Source organism: Centroberyx affinis, unplaced genomic scaffold, assembly GCF_046629955.1.
Source record: "Centroberyx affinis isolate AG114_WGS23_722 - 3 ecotype Tasmania unplaced genomic scaffold, CSIRO-AGI_Caff_v1 ptg000019l_1, whole genome shotgun sequence".
NCBI lineage: Eukaryota > Metazoa > Chordata > Actinopteri > Beryciformes > Berycidae > Centroberyx > Centroberyx affinis.
Genome location: NW_027278734.1, coordinates 165960 through 187681, shown reverse-complemented (window position 1 = coordinate 187681; position 21722 = coordinate 165960). Strand labels below are relative to the sequence as shown.

Genomic DNA, 21722 nt, shown 5'->3' with positions numbered 1-21722 from the left:
ACTCAATAAATCAATGTATTTCCTTTTACAGGTGACAGCGCCAACCAGCTTTAAAAATGTACTAGGAAATCCTGCCAACCCCACCCCCTCCCCCCCCCCCGACCGGACCAGCTCTCCATGCCTTCCTTCCCTTCCATACTTGGAAGAATCACCGTTTCAAAGAGAGAAACTCCTAGATGTATATTTTTTTCTTACAATGCCAGAATAGTTTTTTTTTGTTTTTGGTTTTTTTTTTTTTACTCCTTTTTAACATTTTAGAGCTGTATTGGCATTGTAAGTGAATTCCACTTTTTTTTTTTTTTTCTGGTATAACTGTAGAACAAAACCTTTTTTTTTTTTTTTTTTTTTCTACTTACTGTTGCATGGTAGACGTGACCTTGTACACCCAAATGTGAGGCTTAGTAATGTGCAAATAACATTTCAGTGTTAGAAATCCATGCAGTGGGGACCAGTGACTGCCCCCCCCCCCCCTCCCTCCCTCCACCCTTCCCTCCTTATTGAAACTGGAACATTCAGATTATTCTCCCAAGTTGAATTCAAGAGCCAAAACCGCCAAGATTCTGTAAGTTCTGTTTTTAATAGATTTGACAAAATCCATATTATCCATACGTTGAAAGTGACGCATGAAACATACAGGGTACCGCTAACACAGTATGGTCCGAGTATTGATTGTGTGTGTGTGTGTGTGTGTGTGTGTGTGTGTGTGTGTATGAAAGCAGGATCTACTTTGAAGAAAAAAAAAAAAATGTACACAGTCTCGTGGAGTGCTAAGTGAGTTATCCTTGGTGTGTGTGTTTGTGTGTGTGTGTGTGTGGATTTGTGTGTTCTGCTGTACCAATAAAAAAAAAGGTAGATCGATACACCACTACCATACAATTCGAAATGTAACTGACTCTGACAATAAAATTTCTAAATGACAAAAAAAATAGGTAAAAATTGTACTTTTTTTTTTTTTTCTCCATACAATACCGTTTCATTTCAATAGTGAAGATTCATTTTTTTTTCATTCAGGCATCCTTTTTACAGTATATTTTGTTTCCTTTCTTTTCAACATGGATCACTACAGTACTGTATATACCACCTACTATCAACAGACAGGATTCAACAGCCTTGCCAGTGCTGAACAGTTTGGTTTGCGCACATAATGGCGCAGAAAGTAAAAGGCAAGGGAAGGGGAAATAATAATAATATATTAAGGTCTTTTCACTAGTCTTTTACTTCTCCTTAGAAGTCGTTGCCCACTATCCCGGGCATCACAACCATAAATTATCGTTACTTTACCGACACATGAAACTAAACAACAGTTCCACATGCTCCATGATCACAGCGTAGTCTCGACTCTTCCCTACGAAACGGTATGATGACTAGAAAATGTCACATTCACAGCCGAGGCAATAGATTCACAATGCGATGATCAACACTTTACAACACTGATGCCAGTCTGACCCGGTCGTTCACACCAGTGATTCTCAACCTTTTTCATATGAAGGACCACTAATTTAGTCCACATTAGGGCCACGGACCCCCGTTTGATGAGATGTTGTCTCTCGAACCCAAATTTGAGAATATCTGTATTGTTAGATATGATTTTGTCCAGAATTCCACGACTATCTGTATTGTAGGTAGAGAGATAACAGTATGATCAAAACAGTCATTCTTCTACATTCTCCAATTGTGTTCACTTCTTGTAAATGAAATAATGCTGAAGTTTAACAATTCATCAATTTGCTGGGGGACCCACTGGAACCCCCTCAAGGACCCCTTGTGGTCCCCGGACCCCACGTTGAGAACCACTGGGTTACACAGTCCGTTAAAGCGGAACACACCGGATTTCTTCATCCATCCGTGCATGCGGGCCTTGGATCACAGTGGGGGATTCAAACCAGGAGTTGATGGATAAAGACGATATATCGTTTATTGTTGTCGTGGCTTTTTCGTGGCTTTCTCACTGATGAAGGAAATGTGTAACGTTCTCTTCAGTGATGTGGTAAATTAAAAGGGGGGTCAATTATGGTCTACTATGAGCTCTGGTCGGTGATCCTCATAAGGCAAACAGCCACTAATATAAACCGACACGGTAACACTTTACAATAAGGGTCACTAAGTTAAGGGTTAGTTAATGCTTAATAAGTATTAACTAACCCTTAATTAACAGTTAACTACTGTGTAATTTACTAATGGTGTTCATGTTAACTAAGGTATTAATTTATACATTATTTAATAGTTTATAAAGATGACTATTAAATAATGTATAAATTAATACCTTAGTTAACATGAACACCATTAGTAAATGATTACCAGACACATTAGTTAACTGTTAATTAAGGGTTAGTTAATGCTTATTAAGCATTAACTAACCCTTAACTTAGTGACCCTTATTGTAAAGTGTTATCACCGAAACCAATTCTCAAAAAAGCATGAATTTATGCTTATTTGTTTTAAAAGACCCCCATCTTTTAATTTGACACTACTTCGCATGATGTGTACTCATGAATTAACATGAATATTTATGTCAGCCTTTAAAAAAGATGGGTAATCTGTTCTGCAAATGATCCCTGGTTATAATGATTATATACACTGAATGTACAAAATATTAGGGGTATCTTCTGTATCTACATCTCCTCCTTTGTGATTGGTGTAGATTAACCAATAAGGGATGATGGCTTTTACCTGGATTCACCTCATCAGTGTCCCTAATATTTTGTACATCCAGTATATGACTTGACTACATACCATCAGACCGAAGTGGCCGACCGGTTTGGAGCTCCCCGGTGTAGCGCGAGGCCTTCGGGTTATTTCTGCCTCACGCAAATCTGTCCACATGGTGTGCTCCAGCTCTGGCAGCAGAAAACAAACCCACAGACGAGGTCATCTATAACGACACTTAAATCAAGGCACGGTTCTGAATTGCATTAGTCCGTAGGGTGGGGGTGTGGGTGTGGGTGTCTCTCTCTCTCTCTGGCGCCCTCTAGCTGTCGTCGGCTTAGGCTGGCAGTGATGACGGCTGCTCACGATCCGGTTAGCGGTCCTTGGCAAACAGACGAGTGTGTGTGTGTGTGTGTGTGTGTGTGTGTGTGTGTGTGTGTGGGCGACGTGACAGTACGACACAGACACAGTGAGATATCCCCGCTCACCAATATATTCAGAAAGCTAGGGTTAGACTCATATAGCGGTGAAATATTGGATATGGTGCCAGAGGTTCCTCCAGTCTGGAAAAAAAAAAAAACCTGCATAATTCTATTTATTCAGTAAATTGTTCAATAATGGCTTTGGAAATGAATTCTCCGTTTAAAAAGGCTTTAATGTATTGCATCAGTAAATGAGGTGCAGTGGGGGGGGGGTCAACTCTGCCTTAAGGAGCTGCTAGCCCTAGAAGAATTTCATTAGTCTGGGTTTCAGTGGAGAGTTTTAGTGTCCCGTGATGGTCTAAATGCTGATTCAGACCCTGATTCAGACAAGAATACAACACTGAGTATTTGTCATTTTTTTTGGCATGAAAATTGTCAAATTGAAAAAGATACTGAATATTGTCCAGCAGCAGATTCAATACAAATATATAGGTGTAGGCTTTTCAAACCTCATATCGGTCAAACTCTAGTGGGAAGTGCAGAGTGTATGAACTGCTGAACTGTGCCGGGTCAAAGTGGAACAAAAGGACTTTGGTAAAGTGTGTGTGTGTGTGGAGTATATTGTGGGGCAGGATGTAGCTCAGAGTACCAGACTGTACGCTCCATTTTGTAGAAGACTCAGTCCAAACAGATCAGGAGCGGCACTCTGAAGTGACAGTACTCGAGCCGAATGATTCGTGTATTTTTGTATATATATAAATAACGGTGGATTCTCATCTCCGCTGACTGATTCCTAACGCCTCTCATACATTTATACAGCATTTTCAAATAAGATTCTTCAAAATATATGTCCGGAAAACGATTGCACCTCTCGACTGAAGATGATTTGAAGTCGTTTTCATATCGCGTGATGTCTTTAAAAACAAAACAAAAACATTGGCATTATGTCATTTGGCAATTTCCTCTATAATGAATAAAAAAAAAAAAAAAAAGAAAAAGAGAAAGGAAACAACTAATACAAAAAAAAAACAGGTGTAACAATCTGTAACTACAACAAGATCTCCATTTGGCAATATAGAAAGGCTTTAAAGTCTTTGACAGGTATACATTTTGGTTTATATACAGAAGTGTGTGTGTGTGTGTGTGTGTGTGTGTCCTCCGAGGGCTCCCTTTTTCAATCCAAACAGAATCAAGTAGAAAAAAAAACGCGGCGGTGAGAACGGTCTACACTGGGGGGAAAAAAATGAACCGACTATTGCAGCTGATCCTGGGGAAGCAGCAGGCCTCTGGGTTGGCAGGGTGGTGGGATCTGACTTTAAAGTCAGTTCCCGGATCAGGAGAAAGAGCAGGGCTAGAGGAGACATGATAAGGTCGAGCGAGTGTCAGCGAGGAATGAAATGGACACACACACACACACACACACACACACTAAGTGCTTGCAGGCACTGCATTAAGCTGCAGTGTATCAAGGAACACAAACAAACACACACACAGGCAAACCGGTACACGTGCTCCAGAAACACGGGAGGGGCCGTGCAATCGACTGGCCCGGCTCGCATTTTCATAAAAGCGCTCTCATATTTCCTCATCATCAATATACTCCGGCATCACGTGGCACAATGCAGCATCAGGCGGTAATGGTGCTGCTCCGCCTGGCCTCTGCCCCGCCCTGCTGTCCATCTCCTCTCCACACACACACACACACACACACTGCTCTATTGATCTCGCCCACAAGCCCTGCACTGCAACACTGGAGCAGCCCCGCTAACAACATTAAACTAGTCCCACTGGACATCCTCATAACTGCCCTCCTCAAACAGCCACTTCCATCCCTTCCTCTCCATGGTAAGACACACAATGGCCATTTTATGTTAAGTTTGCATCTCACTTTGTATGTTTACATGAATCATTGTTCAATCAGAGGCTATCTATGTCAAAAAAAAACAGTGGGGAGAAAGGGGGCTTCAAAAGTGGTACAGGATATAATCAAAATAAAGGAATTGGAGGCACCTTACTTGTGCAACATCAAAAATGTATTAAAGCTTCAAAAGTGCATAAAACATACAGTATATAGGCTATAAACATGCAGAATATGCAACGTGTTTCGAGCTCCCTGCTCTTCCTAAGGCAGCATCAATCAGAGGCTAGCCAGGACTCAGGAAAGAGAACGAAGGAGAAAGCATGCAGATCAGCTTTCTGTCCCTTCATATCAAGAGTAAACCTGGACCTCAGTCTACTTGAGCTACTGCAGAATATATACAGTACCATGACTATCACTACAGCGTGTGTCTTTCTCGAGCCAGAGACAAGTGGAATGAAGAGAGGAGAAAGGTCTGGCTATATGAGAGCAGGGTGTTGGCTGACATGCGGGGGCAAAGGTCAGGTATGAAATGGGTCAGGGACTGAGAGGAGAGAAGGAGTCGGGGTCAGCGGAGGGGTTGAAGCGAGAGCGGCCCGTTCTGTAACCAGAGACATGTGCTAACTGTTAAGACAGAGAGTCGTACTGCTAGGTTATCGCAGACACTTCACACTGATTTTTATGGGTTACTGCTAATTAAAAAGAGTTTTGTGGGGACGCACAGCAGTTGTTACACATTTACTACAGAGAGGCTGGATTTTCACTACATGGCTATGCTTTATGAAAGTGGAAATTTGAAAAGATAAAAGTGAATTCATTGTGTTTGAAGGGCCATGTGCAGGTCTATTACACCGATATACGACTAGAGAGCTTTAATTGAAGTGTGACCACAGAGGAGGAAAAGCTATTCTGTGCTGGAGGGGGTAAGCTCAGCCACAGCAGATAAGGAGGCTCTGCAAAAGAAAGCTAGCGGGACTGAAGGTAGGTAGGAAAATGGGGAAAATGCATGCAAAAAGAACCAAATTCCTGATTACACGGTGTGTTACACAGAGGTGGAGCGCTGTAAAACAGGAGAGCGGGGGGGGGGGATGATAAGCTCCGGGTGACGTTGCGACACACCGAGCGATACGAACACACAGGACAGGCCACACAAACAGGAGAGACTCAGGTAAACATAACCTCATAACCCTGTCAAACACACACACACACACACACACACACACACTACTCCAGATTCACTACACACTACACCACACTAACTACAGATTCATGTGGTCGTTTTTCAACTTTTATCAGTCTGACTTGTATTAAAGGCATTAGCTATGTGCACATTATAGTGTAATGTACGATGCAGAACCTTGTAATATGCTTTACTTTTGACATGCAAAACATATTTTAACATGAAAGCCCGCTACTATAGACATATTAAAATGCCAAATTGTAAATTTGATTATCAAGCTTAAACAAATAATCAGTTATCAGGGCACTTCCCTAATACACACGCACGCACACACAACTTTTCTCAGTCTGGCTTGTATTAAAGGCATTAGGCACATTACAGTGTAATGCACACGCTGTATTTCTGACATTCAAAACATAGTTCAACATGAAAGTCTGCTAAAGACAAATTTAAATGCCAAATATGCACGCGCACACACACACACAAAGAGGGGCCAAGGACCCTCTGAGGTTAAGTCAAAGCAGATCCAGACCCGGACCTCTGTGGAGACGACATACAAACATCACTAGCCCGGTATCAAACACACCAGCGGACCACCGCCTGTGTGCGGGCCAGAGGGGGCAACCTCTTACCTCATGACCCAACTATGACACATCAGAGCTGCACTGCTCTCCAGGAGGCGGGCTCTTACATGTACCATGAGGAATTACATGTACTGCACACACCTTTTTTCTAACAAGGCTTTCAGCAAAGCAAACACTATTCTATGTGCTTTTGGTATTATTGTAAATCATCATAAGCCTCTAACAGGGTCTTTTCTGTTCATTTTGCCTTAAGAGCAAAGATGTAGTAGATGATAAACCGACCAGAACTCAGTTTATCAATATTTATGTTTGCAGAATACAGTTTATTCAACTTTTTAGACTGGTATAAAAAATTCATGACTTAAATTCACAGCATCAAATGGAAGGAAATGTGGATACAGTCATTTAAGAGGAAAAAACATAAATTAAGGCTTTTTACAACTTTTAATTGATTTGTGGTGATGACATCTTATGATGAGCACTGAGTGCATGTCATGCTTTTTCCACCGTTTTATTTACCACTACATCACTGCTGAAGAGAACTCCACCTTCACTCCTAAGTAGCAACACTGTTTGATAGTTGTTGTTCTCATGTCTTAGAGACTTGTATATTGAAGACAAGCAGCAGAAAGCCAAGGTAAAGTGATGGAAGTCTGTCAGCAAGATGTGAGCTCAGTGGATCTCATTAACTGACGCAGAGAAGCCAATTAATTCAGCCAGCAAATCACGTAGCCTATTTGTCTGACTAAAACGGGGCAGTGCAGAAGAAGTGATCGATGCGATGTAAAGAAAAAGTACCATCCATCCCTGTTTGGGACGTCCCGTCCAGCCTGACAGCCTGTCCGCCTCTCGATGCAGCAAGAGGCGGACAAAGACTGAATCATCCCGGGCGTAAAACGTGACTTGGGGTTAGTTTTTGAGAAGAAGCGGCAACTTTCCAACACTTCCCAACACACAACACTGAACAAAGCTTCAGAAAAACGACGACCAAACACTTGATTTCTGTACAGTATGTCGGTGTGTGCGTGTATGTGTGTGTACACAGTAGCTATGTAAACTAGTGTTAATCCTCTTAGGAAATCACGCTCTCTGACCAGCCCCATAGCGCAGTCCAAACTCTCCAACACACTAATGTCCGCTGCTGTCCAGGTATCACAGACGAAAAAAAACATAAAGCAGCAGAAAGCTCAAGCTCGGTGTCAAACCAGTTCACTTACTTGGTTCTCAGAGTAGGGAGGTATTCCAACAAGGCAAAAAGCAACTCCATTCATTGGACAGCTGAGATTGTTTAGCTGCAACAAGGAGAGGGGATTTGTTGCTGCAAAGGCGGCAGTAGCGGCAGACGGGGACGCCGATGAATAAAAGTCGAAGACAAACCTCTATATATTCTACACTTATCCCGCTTCCTTCCTCCTGAAAACCCCTCTCTTTTCCCGTTGTTTCGGGCTGCTCGGTGCGCTCCCCCCCTCCTCCTCTTCCGCCAGACCGCATCAGTTGTATGTAACTAAATCCTCCTGGTCGGCCTGCCTGAAACTCCACGGGAGCGTCAAGCCACGCGGACAACCCCGGAAAAACACCGGAAATTAGGCGTTTTGGCCTTCAAAATAAAAGCCTAATTAGAACAAATAGGCTATTGGGTGTGTGCTGAAGAACAAAAACCCCGGAAAGAACAACGGTTGCAATTTCATTTATAATAGATTGTCACAATTACTGTCTGTATGGCAAGGAGTGGGCACTCGTGATAAACTGAGTGAATCCAAAAGTGATCTTATCCTAATTATAATGGGAAGTAAAGATCAAGCAAATTGACAGGGTTATCAGTGGATCATTCAGTGCATTCTCAGATCGTTTAGTGACCTATGATTAATAATTTTTCACACTGACCAATAGAAAAATAGAAATCTCTTGCCAGCCATCAGTCACTGTCCCACTTTGTCCCAATAAATATAAATCAATATGATAATCAATATAAATGGGGCTTCAATAATAATAATAATGTTTGTATGTGTTGTTTTTTTTGTATACGTTTGTTTTTTTCAGTTTGGTATTTTTTAGGCTATTACTCAAAGTAACATTGCAACAAGTTTGCCCAGAAGACTTTTATTTTGGAAATCTTGACCGGAGGTAGTTTTTGTATTGTGGCTGGCTTGACACGGGCGAAGTGAACGGAGTCAAACTGGATGAGGGTGCGTTGGGTAAATCTCTGCGCTCCGCCCTGCGAGCTCACAGCCGCCATCCATTAAGGTGCGCGGTGCTGCTGTACGGGAGCGTGCGGGCTCCCTCTGGCTGTGCCAAACCGTCCAGGTTGCCTATCAGGGGCGATTAATGCCACAGGGAAATAAGCAATAAAGTGAGTAAAAAGAGCCGAGTGAGTAAAAGTAAGTTCTTTAGCTCTGCTAATGTAAGACTGTAGCAAAAACAGTCTACAATAGAGAAGTAGAGGTTTGACAAAGACTGGATTTGGAAATTGAATTATATGGAAAAAGAAAGTTGTAATTATTGACAATTAATTGAAGAAGGCTATGTTGGCTAGATTTGAATATGAAATGGACTAAACATAAAATCTGTAGGAATATAGGATGAGTGGTAGTGGTCGAGTTGTGTTTATATTGTAAAAGAGGGAAGTAAAGGAGCAACATAATTACATAATAGCTACACATTTATTTATACTTTTCTGACAGTGGCAGCAGTTATGCACATGCTTATCCAAATGGGCTGTATCAGATCTAATTTTAGATGTAAGGAAAATCCAAGTAAGTCCAAGTCCAAGTAAGTGTGTGTCCCATTAAATCTATTCCAGACAGTGGCAGCACTGCCAACACTGACTGATTTAACAATGCTTCTGCTGCTTCTCTGTGACATTAATCACCCCTCATACAGGCTGAAGTGCCTATGTCTATGGCACGTCTTCGATTTGGAAACCATGATGCAAGGGAGCGGAGGGGGCTGGGGGCGCATAGCTCAGCATGCCCAAGGCCATTAAAACAAAGGCTTTTTGTGCCCCTGATAAACTGATAGACACAGCAGAAAAGACTAAACAGCTGGGTGGTATAATATAGATGTTCATGAGGAGGTGAGAAAGCACGGGGCTTTAGTTAGTGATGGATCGGGAGACAATTTCCCAACTCTGAATTCCTTCCACACCCAGCCAGATTATAATTCAGGCATGCTCGGAAAAGTGTTGACAGAATTGTATTTTTAGCCTCGTATGGCTGCAGACGAATGCCACCCGTGTGAATCAAAAGACACACAGTCAGGGGAAGTTTACTCATCAATCTAACAGGAAAGTCAGTCGGCTGCCAAGAAATTACACTACATGATATAAGCTGTAGCCTCCATCTCGACTACAGCATAATGTATGGTGGGGCCTCCAGTGTAAACCATGTAAACATTAGCTCTAGTCCTGGCTGCTTGTGCCAGAGCAAAAGATGGAGGAATATAAGTGAGAAACAGAGGAAGAAAAGGAAAAGGTGGAAGAGTGTGTGTCGATGTGAAGGAATAATGGAGACGTGGCATTTGCCTCCAGCCACTGCGATGGCTCAAAGCTGGGGAGCCCATGTGGCTACTATTACCCTGGAGTGCAGGGAAGGAGAGAGAGGGGTGCAAGGAGCGGAGCACGGAGAGAGAGAGAGAGAGAGAGAGAGAGAGAGAAAGAGAGAGAGAGCCACTTCAAAGCCTGAGTCTGCCTATGGGGGGAAACAGACTGGAGTCATGGGGAAAAAGAAGCTTATACAGGGGGGGCTTCCCACGCCAAGAGCCGCAGCTGCCAAGTCAGCCTTCATCTCTAGATTTGTCCTCTGTCTGCTTACACTCTCTCTCTCTCTCCTCAAGGCCTCACCCGCCCCACCCACCCCACCCATACACCCCTCCCCACTCACCCACCCACCCCTCTCCCCTCCCCTCCCCTCCCCACCCTGAGATACACCATCCCCATCCCTGCTGAGGGCTTACGGAGGACACTCTTTGAAAGTCCTAGTGATGACCTTCACTCAACTCCAACTGAAACGGGTGATTACCATGTGAATCCCAAAGCTGTAACCCCCCCCACCCCACCCCACCCCACCCCTCCCACACACACACACACACACACACACACACACACACACTCCCCACCCTACCCAGGTTGCTCCTGTAGTGCAGCCAAAGTAGCTTCTGCGAACACATGAAGCCAGTTCTAAAATCCACCGTGGCGGAGTGAGAGCCCAGAGACTAAGAGGGTCAGGATCCCGGTCTTAAGGTGGGAGAGGCGGGCAGATGGTGCCGTCTGGGAGGGTCCCGTCACGTGGGGCTCTGAGCGAGGGGGGTGGGGGGGTGTGTGTGTGTGTGTGTGGGGGGGGGGGGGGGGTTCAAGGAGGTTGCTGTTGAGGGGGTCAAGGAGCATGAGGGCCGTCACAGCTGGTGAGCCAAGATGCTGTCTGTCCCCTCTGACCTGGGATCTGGATCTATCTCTCTTTCTGCCTCTCTCTCTCTCTCTCTCTCTCTCTCTCGCTCTCTCTCCTGCCTCTCAGCCTACAGTCCATGTGTTTTCTATTCCACTGGACAGAAGGATAAATCACTCTCTTGCTCGGACACTGGCTCTGGAGAGAATGATCCTATATGTTAGCGCACCCCTCCTGTGTTTGGGTTCCTCCATATCTTCTCCCCGATTGCATGCAGACACACACACACACACAAACACACACATGCACACACACACACACACACACACATTAGACGTCAACTTGCCTGTCAGGGCAGCAAAATGGCTCTTCTATTATTGATGGCTGGTCAGCTGAGACTAAGAGGAAGAGAGAGAGTGCTGTGTGTGTGTGTGTGTGTGTGTGTGTGAGAGAGAGAGAGAGAGAGAGAGAGAGAGATGTCGTATCTTATATCTCAGCAGGGGGTTAAGCAAAATTTAAAAGGCTGATTTTGAAATACAGGAAAGAGCTGTAATTGTATCCATACGCAGCCTGACGAAGTGTGTTTCTTTTTTATCCTCATCTAGCTTACTAGACTATACTACAGAGGATGACTTACAGCGTGTGTTTGCATGGGGACTCATCCCCAGTCTAACCTCTCCTCCTCCTCCTCCTCCTCTTCTTCTTCCTCCTCTTTCTCGTGCCGTTTCTCTGGGTCAGTCTCAAGTCACTGACACACAGCCTGAAGCGCTTGGGTACGCGACTGAGTAAGACCTGATCTGACGCTGATGTGAGGTGACGCGCCCCTATCTCTTTCCCCCCGAGGACCGGGTACGAGCACAGAGACCGTGTGAGAGTTCCTCCCGGTCATTACGTAATAACGCACGGCCCGGCGCCTTGTGGGGCAAACCCACAAACAACCATCATCCCATTTACTCGCTCGACCGCGCCCCGACTCAACAACACACCCCCACCCCCTCCGACCGGCTCAGCAAGTGGTCCTGCCCCGGTGGAACCTCGGCACTAACGAGATTCCCGCTCTGTTGTCTTCGTTAAGGCTGCATCAGGGGTGGAAGTGGGGATGTAGGGGGGGCGTGGGAGTGTCTCCTGCCATCCCACATACCATTCTAGGCCACTTCACGGTGCTTTGAATGCGTACGATTAATTCTGGTCACTCTGTTTCTCCTGATCTCCTGATACTCCCCCTCCCCGCTTCAGCTTTCGGCCCCTCACCATCAACTTCACCCCCCTCGGAGTTTCCTTTCCCTCCCCTCCTCATTCCTTCGTATCGCCTCTGTTTCACTCCACTTCCCTCCAGTTATTGAGCCTGTCCTCTCGGTAGATTCACTTTCGGTCCGAGGAGCTTTTGCTGCCAGATCTTTTCAACATCATTCACTTTGAGCCTCCTCGGAGTCTGCAGCAGTCCATTTGGACACACTGCCTCTCTGTCAGCCGGGCCACATTATCCCTCGAAGGCCTCTATTTGATACAGTTACATTTAACGCCGCTGTCTGTGCCATATCTCTCGCTGCTAAGAGCCAAGCGGACACAATGTGCGAGGCCCTGCCAAGCCATCTCCCTCTCTCCTGCTCTCGAGCTGATCTAATATACAGAGTATAACCTTCCCTCTGACCTCGTCTCAAATGTAATAACGCCGGCCGATTATCGCCGCTTTGGTCTGATAGCGTGAAATGCGTCCGGCGGGAGGGCAGGAGCTGCGGGAGGACAGTTGGAGTAGGGAGCCGGAGAAATGTGTAGCATGAGCTTATGGGAATATCTGCATTAATGCAAGTATGTTAACATATGCTCAAGCTTAAACGAGTAATGCTCAGCTGCTTATTGTTGATCATGTATATACACACACACACACACACACACACACACGACTGTATGCGTACGAGTGAGATGTGGATGTTACTGATGAGTGAGGGAGAGGTGTGGATATTTGTGGATGTGAATGAGATGTAGGTATCTGAGTGACTCTGCTGTACGTCTCACACTTTGTCTGTCCCTGGCTGCCTGTTGACACAGAGGCTCCTGTGGCACTCCTTTGAAGGGGGTTGTGGGAAGACGGGGGGGCGAAGTGGGGGGAGGAGGGTGGGGGTGGGTGACCTCAGCCTGCGTGGATTCCAGTGAGAGCCGTAAATTCCCCCTCTCTCGCCGTGACAGGAGGAGTCCTCTTTGTCTGCCTGGACAACTGGCACAGAGAGGAGGAAACAGCTGACCAGCCAGCACACACAGGCAGACAGGCAGACAGGCAGACAGGCATGGTGCTGGCATGTGGACGTCTTCATATGGTTTCAATGGAGGATTGAGTCTGTAATAACTGCAGCTCTCCCTCGGGTCCATCCTGCACCCATTCTCATCCCGACTCTCATCCCAGTTCCAGTTTCTCTGCCCTGCCACTCTTTATCCCCACAAGCCAATACCAACACCTGATATTCAAGTGCCTTCAAATTTGACTATTTTCCAACAAATTCCCAAAAATTACAAGGATTCAGTATTTCCACCACAACTTTATTCTTGGCAGGGTGGAAACAGCATTTATGCCACGAAGTGACACTAAAACTCTCCATTAAACCCCATACTAATGAAATTCTTTTAGGGGCTTAGCAGCTCCGTAAAAGAAAAATAAAGAAAATAAAATTTCATCGCAGGTTTTATAGACAGTTTTTAGCTGTGGTCAGGGATATCATATCGAAGATGGACAACACGACTGGCTCATATCTGATATATAATAAAAGCCCAGTATTAACCTGAAATATTGGACTAACCCTAATCTCTACACTTTTCTGTCTTCACTCCACTGTTCCTCCGCTGACCTGCTGACCCATCTTCCCCCCCCCCCAGCCTCACCCTGACCCCCTTGCTCCTTACGCTACATTTTACTGTAATCCCCCCTTCCCTCCTGCAGCTGCCTCGCTCATTCTCCTGCAGGAGGAGCACAACAGAGCGCCTGTGGACTCGACACAGCAGAGACAGAGGCCGGTCGGAGTTAGAGAGCTTTGGCTGCTGAGGAGGACATTCGGCTGGATGGGATACTGGTGAGAATGACTCACTGAGGTCAAACACACACACACACACACACACACACACACACACGCGTAACGAGTATGGCATTCACTGAGAAAATACACAACACGATTTCTTGAAAAACAAAATCCTGATATGCACAGTCATGAAGGGCTGAATTGAAAAGCCGTTTGTCTATTATAGGTGTGTATGTGTTCTGTTCACTTCTTCACAATTGTCCCCAGCAAGCATTTGGCCAAGTTCAACATCAACCAAAAACAAGCTCAAAATTTTCACAATAATACGGTGGAAATTCATATTAAACAGCTTTGGAAACTTAGGTAAAATTTAGGTCCTGATTTTTTAAAACGATGCAGGCAGCTTTCATTCTGGTGTGATATTTACACACGTTTTCAATGTTGGTGCATCTACTCAAAGTCAAACTGGGTCTTATTGACTGGACTCAGTATGTCAGCCTTTTGTCAAACATCTTTCAGGACAAATTTAAGTTCTATTTGACTCAAAAAAAGCCGATAAACTATCTCATCCACAAACACAGATGAACTGCTGTGCCTCCACTTCATGTGGTTTTGTTTTCTGGCTCAGACGCAGACCTTAACAGGACAAGCGCTGATTACAGAGGCCATGTGGTAGCATTTGAGATAAAGGAACAAAGAGAAGGAAATCTCCCCTCCAGAGTCTAACTGTAAGGATAGCGTGGTGTTCAGGTGTCGCAATCTGTACGACTGACCACTGATTCAACCTCTCCAAATCTCCGGTCTGTTCCTCAACGCTCCAGACGATAACAAGTGAATCACATCCAGGTTATTCCACTGTTGCTATAAATATTGTCTGTTACTATAAACGCTTGGCACACATTCTTTAAAGGACATCCCTATGGTCAACTCTCCTCTTCCCCTAACTCTCATCTGAGAGACAGAGGGGGAAAATAAACAGAGGCTCATAGTTCCAGTAGCAGCTTCGCACGTTTCCTTCCTGCTGCCCGTCACTTCGCAGGCCCGTATGTGTCTGCAACCTCTTTACCTTCACAGCTCACAGCGTCCTGTCTGCGTCGGGCATCACATCCTGCGGCGGGGGGTGGGGGGGTGGGGGGGGGACAATGGAAACGAGCCGTATGCACAAAATGTATCTTTAAGCTACATTCGGGAAGGAGACGCGGCGTGACCAGTTATCCGATATCTGGCTGAGATATTTATTCCTTGTCTGCATCAGATTTCTCTGCTGGTCACTGATGAGTCAGGAACATCCTAAAATATCTCACTGGCAAGGATCCTGAATATACAAAGGAAACTGTAGGTGCAGTACAATAGAAGGCTTTCAACACTATTTATCCATCTTGGAAAAAGAAAAAAAATCTGTGACCTGATGTTCATTGCTCAATATATAAATAGCACAGATGGTTCAATGCCCAAAAATGTTACTATTTTGGATGCAAAGGGCTCAATGTTACTCAATAGGGGATTTACTTTCATGCTGGCATTCATTTGGCCAGTGTCGGGATCACATTTATCAAGAGGTGGAGATCATTTTGGAATAAAACTCTTCAGTTGTAATAACTATGCTGCCCTGCCATGCCAAAGAGCGGTACCTGTGTGAAAACCTAACCCATCGTTCATCACAAACGTATTGTTGATACAAAGACTCTATATCATTTACTAGCATTTATCAGTATGATTTATATTGATATGAAGTCTAAAACATATATATAGTCAGAAAGTCAAAAACACACAAAAAGCAGCTTTTTGCTTTTATAAGGCAGTATACTCTAGATGTCTACCATGGACTTCATTTGCCTATTCATTTCATCCTTGTGGACCATCAGGGATACTGGTGGTGAAAGAAAAAAAATAAATCTAATAATATCCGATATCTCCTATATGATTTAAAGAAAGCACCTTATGGCCAAAAAAAAGATCCCTGGGCATTTGTGGTACAACAAAAGCCTTAAACTACTTACAGTATATACAGTAAACTGAATAATCCTGTATGTCCGAGGGGATCATATCCTAATCCGAGCGTTTCCCCTGGCCTAAAAACTCAGAGATAAGTTTGTCTAGACACAGCCTTAAAGGAGGGGGTTCTCCTTTGGTTTTTGAGGAAAGGCGGCCACACGGCGGGAATGCTTTGATGAGGTTTTAACCTTCATAGACATCCCCGCTCTCCTCTAGCCAACCATCAGCGCAATCACATTCTGGTCACACCAGCCTGAACACAGCTGTATGTATCATAGAATTATAATTCTAGTTTTAAACAGCAGACCAGAGCCTAAATCATAGACAGGAGTAAGAATACAGTGAACAAAAGACTGCCATTGCTCAACTGTAAAACCTTATATATACAGACTGGGTACACTCTCATTGACTTACTGAATCAAAAAGGAATGTCCACACTCACAGAAACACTCTGAAATTATTATTTTAAAATAAAAACATGCTGGCAAAGACTAAGTGTTGAAACATGTTAATTTTATGGACTACAGCCATGCATTTAAAAAGCATTCAAGCATATTCCTGTGAGTGAGGACATTGTTTTTTTTAAAATAATCAACAGTGATACATTCACATGACAACTGTTACATTTTTTCTATTGTGATCAATAAGCCGTCCTGACAAAGAGGATTATATATTTCTCTTTTGGAATTAACATAAATGCGCCTTGTCATCAGTGTAAATAACGAAACAGATAAACATCTGCTTATTCTAGATTGAACTGTGCAAAAGAATGACCATCTGTTCCTTTGCTGCCCACTGCAGAGATTTCCCTAAATAAATTATCCACAATCCCTCTCAACATAGATATTATTGAGCTACAATTGCACTCGGAGGCCACAAGGGGGCTCAGCACTTGCAAGGAACAGCCGGGTATGGGTGGGGAATGAGAGACCAAGTTCTCCTCAGACACAGATCTGTGGGAAATTTTTCATTTTATCCCCCATCAGTGGGATTTATAGAGGATTTATAGAGTCCAGATACTGATGCAACCTGAGCCGGAGACGTGGCAGAAAGCTGACTGAGTAACATGTAAAGGAATAGTACGTTCTGTTCTGGACATGCGAGCCTGAACACCCCACTGCTGTGTGTCTTAAGGGATCATCTCAATGTCCGAGCAATGCCATTACAGCGGCTAAAAGAGAGGGCAAAGAGGGAAATGATACAGAGAGGAGTGACGGTGCTCAAAGCAAGATGAAATCCATTCAAAATCACTTCTAATCTCCAGTCTGGATATGCAGCATTTGCAGTTTCAATCACTGTCTGATTCCACTGCATCTCCTCTGGGACGGGAGCATGCTCGGTTTCAATTTAGTCTTCAGTAGTGAGGAAAATAGGCTAGCAGGTCAGTGGCTCATGTAGCCTACAGTACATTACAGATATGCAGCTGCAGTGCCCGCTAACAGTAGGACAGCTCCATGGCCTGTATAATGATGGAAGTAATGAAACAGCAGGCATCGGCACTACAGCTGCTCATTCCAGACTGACATCTTCAGACAGTGACACCTGGACACTGCTGAAGGCCCTGAGACTGACTGAGAGGAGAGGAGAGGAGAGGAGAGGAGAGGAGGGGAGAGGAGAGGAGGGGAGAGGAGAGGAGAGGAGAGGAGAGGAGAGGAGAGGAGAGGAGAGGAGAGGAGGTGGATGAAGCACTAATACCAAGAGATACAAACAGACTGCCGTGGTCATGGGTTGATGTCAAATCATGACGAGCTGAGCGCTGCCCGTGTCAAACCGGCCCATTAGGTTAAATTGGACCGACTCGGTAGCCGACAGCCTGTGAGCCGCCTAATTGGACGGCTGCCTCATGCTCCTGATAAAACTCATCCTTCTGTTTTCGTCCCATTTATCCCCGCTCAGCTGCTCTCATCCTGTTTCATCAGCCTGCTCCTCCAGTGTATCCCTGACATGGGCTGGACTTTAACCGAAAGAGTTCACCTTTGACCCCCGAGGGAGAAACCGCCTGCCATCCCAATACCTTACCCCCCACCCCCACCCCCACCCCCTCACCTAAGTGCATCGTGGTTGAGGTCCAAAGCAGTCCTCCTGAGCGGAACAGGAGCTGTTTACTTCCTGGAGATGGGTGCCCTAGTTTCTGTCCCAGGACAATCTGCCCATTGTCTGCCTTCAGGCATCTACCAATTGGTTACTGCCTGCCTGACAATTGAAGAGGGCCTGAATTAAGAGCATGCGCCCAGTGGTAACATCACTCACATGCAAACACACACATCTTCATCTTACACTACCCTACATGACCTACATCTCCATACTGCAAAAAGCTAAATTAATGTGATATTTACCTCAGAATATGTTTAGATATGTTTCAAAATATACAAATAAATTGGCCAAAAATGTATTTGTACATGTAGATGACATTCATTCAAAATAATGTTTTTTACACTGGAAATACATTTTCTTCCTATGCAGTGTTGAAAACTTGCTATATCTGCAAGCATATTGGCTGCTCAAAATATATTTCGAATGAATCTCATCTGCATGTACAAACACATTTTTGCATATTTTGAAACATATTTCTAAACACATATTTAAGTACATAGGAAATGTTTTTTTTTTTTCATATGGGCTCACTGTCTGAGTACTACTGCTACCACTACTACTACTATTATCTTATGATAATTTATGGGCAGTATTAATCATTGTATTAATAATTATTTTTATATCACTCTGTCCAACAATAGGAAACAGCATACTCATGAAATAGATTAAAACAAGTAAAAACAAGAAGGACCCCAAGATATAAGATAAGACAAGATTAGTAGGTAAAAACAAAGTAATAGTAAAAATCAGAGGATAAAAGACGTCACATAAAAGCACATCTATAAAAATAAGTTGAAGAAGCGATTTAAAGAATGATACTGATTCTACTCGCCTACATAAAAAGTGCTGTACTGATAAACATATTCAAAACACAGTTTGGGCGTAAACCCTCAGCAAGATGTCTCTTCCTGCACAGTATAAGCAGCCTGCATGCTTGACCTCGTACAGAGACATTGTAATGGTGGTGAGGGTCAATACAGAGCTCCCTGAGAGCGTGTCCTGCACATTTCCCCGGAGAGCTGTGTGGTTTGGAGAGGCCCGCCTCATCCAATAGCAGCTGAAACGGTCTATATCTATCTTAGTGTGGTTGCTTTTCATTGTAATTCCCCTTGCGTCTCCCTCCCAAAAAAAACAACCAGGTCAGAGAAGTTGGAGCAGCTCTCTGCCTGGGCGAGTCGATCAATATGGGCTCATATGTGTGTGTGTGTGTGTGTGTGTGTGTTTGCAGGGTGTGTGTTCCGGTTCGATTTAGACACGCATACAAACTCTTTTCTCCTTCACACTCCATTCTCTTAGAGCGGCAAAAGTCCTTCAATCTCTAGCGCTCAGGACAAAGGAGTGAGAAATTCCTAAGAGTCCAAAGACTGGAGGGCCGTAGGGCAGGGGGCCCCGGGGTGCCATGGGTGGGGCGTCAGATTAGACCACCTGTTCCACTATGAGGCACACACACACACACACACACACACACACACACACACGCACGCACGCACACACACACACACACACACACACTCATTCCTTCCCTTTATCCTTCCCGCTCTCTCACACTTGTTCTCTTTTACTCTCCCTCTTACTATCTAGTCTGTAACTTAATAATAAAAGCCTTTCTTAGCTCTCTTTCTCTCTCTCTCTCTCTCTCTCTCTCTCTCTCACACACACACACACATACACACACACACACATACACACGCATACATGCACACACACACTCTCTCTCACACACAGTCTCACCCCCTCTGTATGGCTGCCTTGCTCTGAGCTAATTTTGACTGCATTCCATTTCAGTCACATCTATGGGAAACAGACAAAACAATTTGCCAGATAACTCTGGCTGAGAGCCACAGGGACGCACAGAGACACACACACACACACACACCGCACATATACACACTACAGTTACACATATGTCGCCTTGCTGCCCAAACCAGGCCTCCAGGGAGTCATGCTCAGACAGCGGCATAAACACAACAGTACTACAACGTCCATATCACCGAGGCTCCGCCGACAGCATCAGGAACTCCCTCCATAGTTTGTTTTTCCCTGGAGAGTCATTAAGTTGAGCAAGAAACAGTGCTTAACATCATGTCCGGGGACAACATTATCTCTCAAAGTCGCTCTTTACTAGCTTGGCCTTCTCTTTCTGCCCCGTGATCCAGCTCAAACTTTTCTCATGGCTCTCAGGCTGACGCAGCAGAGAGAGAATAGCCTGTTCCTGTCTGATGGATGTGGCTGGCTCCAGGGCCAGGGCCAGGGCCAGGGCCAGGTCCAGGTCCCGGTCCAGGTCCAGGTCCCGGTCCAGGTCCAGGTCCAGGTCCAGCTCCAGCTCCAGCTCTAGCTCCAGCTCCAGCTCCAGCACAGAGTTCACAGGGCACATGGTCACTGCAGCCCTGCCCAGGTCCGCCTTAATGACTATTGATGGGACAGACTCTAATGACCCAGACTGCATTACAGTGGGTCCCGGCTGGGCAGCTAACTGTCCCCAGGCAATGAGACCTTTCAGGGTGTGAATCTGTGCTTCATAAAGTTATATAAAAAGCTGGACGCCTCCACTGAGGATCATTCACATCATGTGTGGAGCACAGCGTTACTCGCAGGCACGAGAATGAAGTGCAGACAGACTCTTCCTAGTGTGAGAGAGTTGGCCCACAGTTGCCCTTGATACACTCACACAGACACTTTATATAACCAGCCTCTTCCTGTCCCTCACTGGGCCACTGCCCTCCTTATCACTGAGCATGTGTGTGTGTGTGTGTGTGTGTGTGTGTGTGTTGTAGTATGTGTGTGACTGTCCTTGCACAGCTATGGAAAACAGAGAAAGAGAGACAAAGAGGAACAGCTAACACAGATGCTGCATGGTGATGTGCTGTGTACTATGAAGCCGTTCCCTTCCAATAGTAAACACTACATGCTTCTGTTTACACTGGACAGTACATTACTGCAGCCATGTTAGTGTGTGTTTACACCGCCAAATGACAGCACATCCTTACATGTGTCTCAGATGTATATGTATATCCAAAGTCATCTTGAAACACAGAGCTAATGAGGCCACATTAGGGTAAACACACATGGCAGGAAACACGAGAAGAGATAAAGCTTCTCTACCATGTCGCTAAAGGACAATAATACACAGTCACGTGTTGGGCAGGAAATGCTATAATCATATTTGACCATTACATCACAATATGGTCCATCTATTAAAATGACACTGCCCCGGCCCTCGCCCTGCACCAAGGCCATGCCATGTCAGCATTTCACAGCACTGCGCAGTTTTATAAATAGTGTTTGTTTCCTGCTTCGCTATATTCTGCTGGTAAGCTACACCAGCTTCCCTTTATGCATGTAGATTGTGAAATGTTACTGTGTGTGTATGTAAAATTGAGGCCATGACCCATGAATGTGTCATTTCCATGTTCTTAAGAAAGCTGCATGCTCTGTATTATTGCCCAAGGCTTCCCTTATTGCCCATTCGCTGAAATTAGGTTAACCAATAAACAACACACACAAACAAACATGTATGTATACACACACACACACACACACACACACACACACACAC

General features: G+C 44.8%; 1 protein-coding gene across 1 annotated transcript in view; it reads left to right on the top strand.

Annotated features, from left to right (window-relative positions):
• The window catches only part of LOC139661220 (alpha-2-macroglobulin-like protein 1), a 46587-nt gene extending 44444 nt beyond the window's left edge, over positions 1–2143 (top strand). Inside the window, exon 36 of the mRNA XM_071539668.1 lies at positions 32–2143. Coding sequence (XP_071395769.1) covers positions 32–54 — 23 coding nt within the window. The 3' untranslated portion in view covers positions 55–2143. The remainder of the gene's footprint in view (positions 1–31) is intronic.
• Positions 2144–21722: the final 19579 nt, after the last annotated feature.